A 6,000-nucleotide genomic window follows, 5' to 3' on the forward strand; every position below is an offset into this window, starting at 1 on the left:
GGAAGGGGAGGAAAGAAAGAAAGAAAGAAAGAAAGAAAGAAAGAAAGAAAGAAAGAAAGAAAGAAAGGAAAGATAGAGAGAGGGAAAGAATGAAGTAAAGGGAGAAGGAAGCATGGAAGCAAAGAGAGAAGGAAGGAAGGAAAGAGGTAGAGAAAGAAGAAAGGAGAGAAAGAGGGAGGGAAAGAAAAGGGGGAAGAAAGGAAAGTTAGAAAAGGAGGGAAGGAGAGAAGGAAAGAAAAAAGGGAAAGAAGGAAGGAAAGAGGGAGAGAAGGAAGGGGGGTAAGATGTAGAGAAAGAGGGAGGGAAGGAAAGAGAAAGAAGAGAAAGAAAAAGGGGAAAGGAAGGAAAGAGAAGAAATGAAGAAGAGAAGAAAAATGGGAAGGAAGGCAGGAAGGAAGGCAGGAAGGCAGGCAGGCAGGCAGGAAGGAAGGAAGGAAGGAAGGAAGGAAGGAAGGAAGGAAGGAAGGAAGGAAGGAAAGAGGGAGTGAAGGAAGGAGGGAAAGAAGGAGAGAAAGAAGGAAGGTTGGCCACAGCAAAGCGTGGCAGGTACAGCTAGTAATAATAATAATAATGCTCAGCTCTAGCTCTGGGGAAGGTGTTCTTCTCCATTTTCAAGCTGAAGAGCCTGTGTTATCTTCTGGTCATGTGGCTGGCAAGACTGCTTGGAGTGTCTTTTGCCCTTTCTCGTCGAAGCAATACCTATTTATCTACTCACATTTGCATGTTTTTGAACTGCTAGGTTGACAGGAGCTAGGGCTAACAGTGGGAGCTCATCCCATCCCACAGATTTGAACTGCTGGCCTTTAGGTCAGCAGTTCAGCAGCTCAAGGGTTTAACCCATTGCACCACTGCAGCACCATAGCTCTCCTTTGCAAATAACTCTCTCGTCTTTTCTCCCGCACAGGTATGAGCTGATGATGAGCTGCTGGGCCCTCAACCCACGGGACCGTCCCAGCTTCGAGGTCCTCCACAATGAGCTGGAGAAGATCCTCAAGTCCCTTCCACCTGCCAAGGACCCCGAGGAGATCCTCTATGTCAACATGGATGACGGAGTGGCCCCTGAGGAGGCCGAGCTGGGAGCCGTGGGTGGCTTGGGCTCCGACGAGGTGCCGGCGAAGGACAGCCAGTCGCTGAAGCCCACGGTGACAGCAGTTGAGGTTCACCCACCCCAAGGAATGGGGCGCTACGTGGTGTGCCCCACTCCTCACGAAAACAGCCGGCTCCTGACAGAGTCCTCAAGCTGTGCTGCCACGGAGGAAGGAGCCTGAGACAGAGATGGGTGGAGGGAGGTTTGGATTCAGATGTGGGGAGGAAGGAAGGTACGAATAACAATAGCTATCTGTGAGGTTTGGAAAGTCTCCTTGCTGAGGGGGATTCGCCAAGTAGCCCACAACTGAGCCACACACTCCATGTCCACAAACAAACCACTGCTTCAGTTCTGCCAACCTTTCCTTTCCTCCTTCCAGGATTATCCCTCCTTTTTTAAGGGAGGGACTCGGAAAAATCGGACCCCTGAATGTGTCCCGCAGCTAGATCCACCGACCCACCAATCGCTTTATTGGCATTCCTGTCACTTATAGCCACTAATCTAAGGGAGAAACACAACTCTTGACTCCACAGTATAGAGGGTTGCAGATGTAGGGAAAGTCATTATCTTTCGTAAAGGGAAAAGGTAAAATTGGCAAGACCAAGAAAACATAGATCCCCCCAATTCACCCTTTTCCTGTTAAAGGAAAGTCAGAAGTGTCACAGAATCCTAGAACCATAAAGTTGAAAGGGACCCCAAGGGCCATATGGCCCTACCCCATTCTTCCAGACCAATCAAAGCCCTCCCAACAGATAGCCATACAGCTTCTGCTTTAAAACCTCCAGAGGAGGAAATCCCTCACGTCTCTCCACTCCTTTAAATAGGAAGGGATAACCAATACTCCAGTAGAAAGGAGCAGAATTCAAAATGATCTTAACAGATTAGAGAGATGGGCCAACACTAACAAAATGAAGTTCAACAGGGACAAATGCAAGAGACTCCACTTAGGCAGAAAAACGGAAATGCAAAGATACAGAATGGGGGACAATGCCTGGCTCGAGAGCAGTATGTGTGAAAAAGATCTCAGAGTCCTCACGGACAACAAGTTAAACATGAGCCAACAACGTGATGTGGCGGCAAAAAAAGCCAATGGGATTTTGCCCTGCATCAATAGGAGTCTAGTGTCTAGATCCAGGGAAGTCATGCTCCCCTCTATTCTGCCTTGGTTAGACCACACCTGGAATATTGTGTCCAATTCTTGGCACTGCAATTGAAGAGAGATATTGACAAGCTGGAATGTGTCCAGAGGAGGGCAACTAAAATGATCAAGGGTCTGGATAACAAGCCCTATGAGGAGAGGCTTAAGGAGCTGGGCATTATTTAGCCTGAAGAAGAGAAGGCTGAGAGGAGACATGATAGTCATGTATAAATATGTGAGAGGAAGTCACAGGGAGCAAGCTTCTTTTCTGCTTCCCTGGAGACTAGGACGCGGAACAATGGCTTCAAACTACAAGAAAGGAGATTCTATCTGAACATTAGGAAGAACTTCCTGACTGAGAGCTGTTCAGCAGTGGAACTCTCTCTGCCCCAGAGTGTGGTGTAGGCTCTTTCTTTGGAAGCTTTTAAACAGAGGCTGGATGGCCATCTGTCGGGGTGCTTTGAATGCAATTTTCCTGCATCTTGGCAGGGGGTTGGACTGGATGGCCCATGAGGTCTCTTCCAATTCTATGATTCTAGGGCAAACTGTATTGTATCTCACCAGCTCAGAGGTACATGGACTGCATTGAGGCCAGATAGTTGTGACCCTGCTTCTTCATTTTTAATGTCATGCCAATGCACAGAGATGGAGTGGGGGACACTTTTCCTGGCATAGAGATGCATCGGCAAGGAAAATCTTCCCCTATGCAATTTCTGTACATATAATATTAAAGATACAGGAGCAAAGCTTGTTCAAACGGCAGCGGTTGGATGTGGACACAACTTTCCGTATAGCTAAATGAAAGCCATACCTGCTTTCACCTTCCCCGATTCCCCCGTCCTTGTTTTCACTATCAGCTGTTTCACTGCCAAGTCTCCCAGGTTGGTGTCTTTTCCCAGAGATGCCTCCAGATCAGGCATTTCAAGTAAAATAGGTATGAATCTGTTGACGACCTCCAGATCTCTCCCAATCTGTTGCCTACTTCCAGCCTTTGCAAAAAGGCCTTTCTGCACAATTTCTTTTTAGCACAATGAATGCACATTTGTCACTGATTTGTTCTGCGCTGTCTACACATCATTCCCTGCTGTCTGCCACAGCATCGTATAGCAATGCCGTCACAAGTTCAGAGTGTGTCAAATAGAGTATTATAAATATTAGCATAATGATCAAGTGTTGGGAAAGCCCAAAAGAGAAGATTCATACGTGCAGTTCAGGACTTGGTCTGCACAAAAAGCATAGAAATCTTGCATCGAGTGTAACATGCACACGTTTCGTGCAGGATTATTTCATTTTCTGTGCAAAAATCGGTATGCATTATCGTTGCAGAATAAGCCCTGAACTGTAGCTCCATCTACACTACCATATAATGCAGTTTAACTATATTGAACGGCATTATGTGGCAGTTTGGACTCACATAATGCAGTTCAATGCCAGTGTTTATATGTCCTGTATATAGTCTTTTGACAACTTTCTCACAGCAAGAGAAAAACAGTGAATCGATTCATCATCGCTAACAAGAATAAGTGGGTTGTTGTAGGTTTTTTTGGGCTATATGGCCATGTTCTAGAGGCATTCTCTCCTGACGTTTCACCTGCATCTATGGCAAGCATCCTCAGAGGTAGTGAGGATATATTGAACATGGTGATCAGGTCATGATATGAATCAACATAAGTTTAAATAATGTACCAGTAAGGCCTTATCGCAGACCACCCTGAGAATTTGGGGGGGGGGGGGGGCTGAAGCCCCTCCAGCCCCCCCCCCCCCCCAGCTACGGGCCTGACCCAAAGTTTGAGAAGTTTTGGTCTAGATCAGTGATTCTCAACCTGTGGGTCCCCAGATGTTTTGGCCTTCAACTCCCAGAAATCCTAACAACTGGTAAACTGGCCAAAACAACGGGGTACCCACAGGTTGAGAACCACTGCCCTAGATGATGTAATATTACATCTCTCAGCATCCCTGAACAGTATAGAGCAGACATGAGCAAATTTTGTCCCTCCAGGTGTTTTGGACTTCAAATCCCACAATTTCTAACAATCGGAGTAGGCTGTTAGAAACTGTGGGAGTTGAAGTCCAAAACATCTGGAGGGACGGAATTTGCCCATGCCTGGTGTAGAGGAATCCCAAAACTGGCCAGCTGCTTTCCACCCAGCATCAAACCTGGTGTGCTTTCTGCAGAAGAGTTCATAACGGGGTTTTTATTTCAGGTCTGAGCTTGGGAAGATAATATTATAGGGTTGTGGTGAGTTGAAATGGATAGGCGCAGTGGTTCTCAACCTGGAGTCCCCAGATGTTTTTGGCCTTCAACTCCCAGAAATCCTAACAGCTGGTAAACTGGCTGGGATTTCTGGGAGTTGTAGGCCAAAAACATGTGGGGACCCCAGATTGAGAACCATTGGAGGGAAAGCTTCAACACACAATTCCTCCTCCGCTTGAGAGCTGCATGACGCATCTGCCTCAGGGGTACCTGCTTCCCATCTAATTCAGGGCTTCAATATGTGCCAAGCTTGCCATGACGCTTGCCATGACGCCACCTCCATTAAATGGTACGAAGAAACATTAAAAACCAATGAATCTTTTGAAATCAGTGCATCATGTTATAATCATAGATCTTCCAAACTGTATTTTCAGCCATTAAGCTTCAAGTCTCCAATCATGTTTTCCATTCCATTTGGTGAAATCCATCTTCCTCCCTCTTTGGATGAATAACGCCTAAGGATTTCCCCATCAAGTGCCACTTCTGTTCAAATCAAGCTCTTTTCTTTGCTACGTTGATGTGTCTGCAGAACAATCAGAATCTTTTGTTTTCCTTTTTTTTAAAAAAAGAAATGAAATGTTTTTATATATAAATATATGTATGTATATACTTTTTTAAAAAGCAAAATTCTGTATATGAAATGTTTTTCCCACTCCCTTCATTTTTGTACAAACACGTTTCCCTCTCAGGGCAAGATCTGTTTTTTTTAGAGGAAGAGAGAGTGCTCTGTGATATATTTTGCTTATAAATAAAAATTTCATATTAAAAAATGGAACTGATCTGAAACGCACCTTTTAATTTGATAGAGAAGAAAAGGAAAGCGGTTGAGGAGAAGTGGTCCAAACTCTGGTGGGGGAGAAAAAGTGTTTTGCTTGGATAGAGTATCAAAACCCAATAACCTTGAATTGAGAGTTACAAAAACAACAACAACAACATATTTTATTTATATGCCACTCTATCTGTACTGTCACGTGCTGGGCCTATAATAATTGTCTTTTGAACAGGACGTGCTCTTTGTGCCCAGCGGGAAGCCGGGTTGCCTTGGCTGAGAGGCCCTAAGGATTTTCCTATACAAAAGTCTTTAGATGCTTGAAAAGTTTAACAAAGTCCTTTATTGTTGCTTATTATTGCTTATTATTATTATTATTATTATTATTATCTTTATTTGTATCCCGCTAGCATCTCCTGAAGGACTTGATGCGACTTACAAAGGCCAAGGCCTCAATAAAACAACAACATAACAATACACATAGCATTATAAAGCAAATCAAAACATTAAGCAATAACAGTAAACAATAGAAACAGTACACCATGACACAATAAAACTAGGGCTGGGCCAAATGTAATGGGTACAGATTAAAAGTGCTGAGTATGAGAGGTGGAACATAGGATTTTAGGGTAAGTGCAATGTGCAGACAATCTTAAATCTCTGATAAAGTGCTTCTGGGACATATTGCTGGAGTTTCCTATTCTGGAAAGGCACACCGGAACAGCCAGGTCTTCAAACTCTTCCTGAAGACT

General features: G+C 44.6%; 1 protein-coding gene across 2 annotated transcripts in view; it reads left to right on the forward strand.

Annotated features, from left to right (window-relative positions):
• Window positions 1–5,251, forward strand: part of LOC132780054 (tyrosine-protein kinase receptor UFO) — a 114,235-nt gene extending 108,984 nt beyond the window's left edge. For both annotated transcript variants that reach the window (XM_067461352.1, XM_067461353.1), the window contains exon 20: window positions 905–5,251. In XM_067461352.1, coding sequence (XP_067317453.1) covers window positions 905–1,268 — 364 coding nt within the window. In that variant the 3' untranslated portion in view covers window positions 1,269–5,251. The remainder of the gene's footprint in view (window positions 1–904) is intronic.
• The last annotated feature ends 749 nt before the right edge of the window (window positions 5,252–6,000 follow it).

Source organism: Anolis sagrei, chromosome Y, assembly GCF_037176765.1.
Source record: "Anolis sagrei isolate rAnoSag1 chromosome Y, rAnoSag1.mat, whole genome shotgun sequence".
Lineage (NCBI taxonomy): Eukaryota > Metazoa > Chordata > Lepidosauria > Squamata > Dactyloidae > Anolis > Anolis sagrei.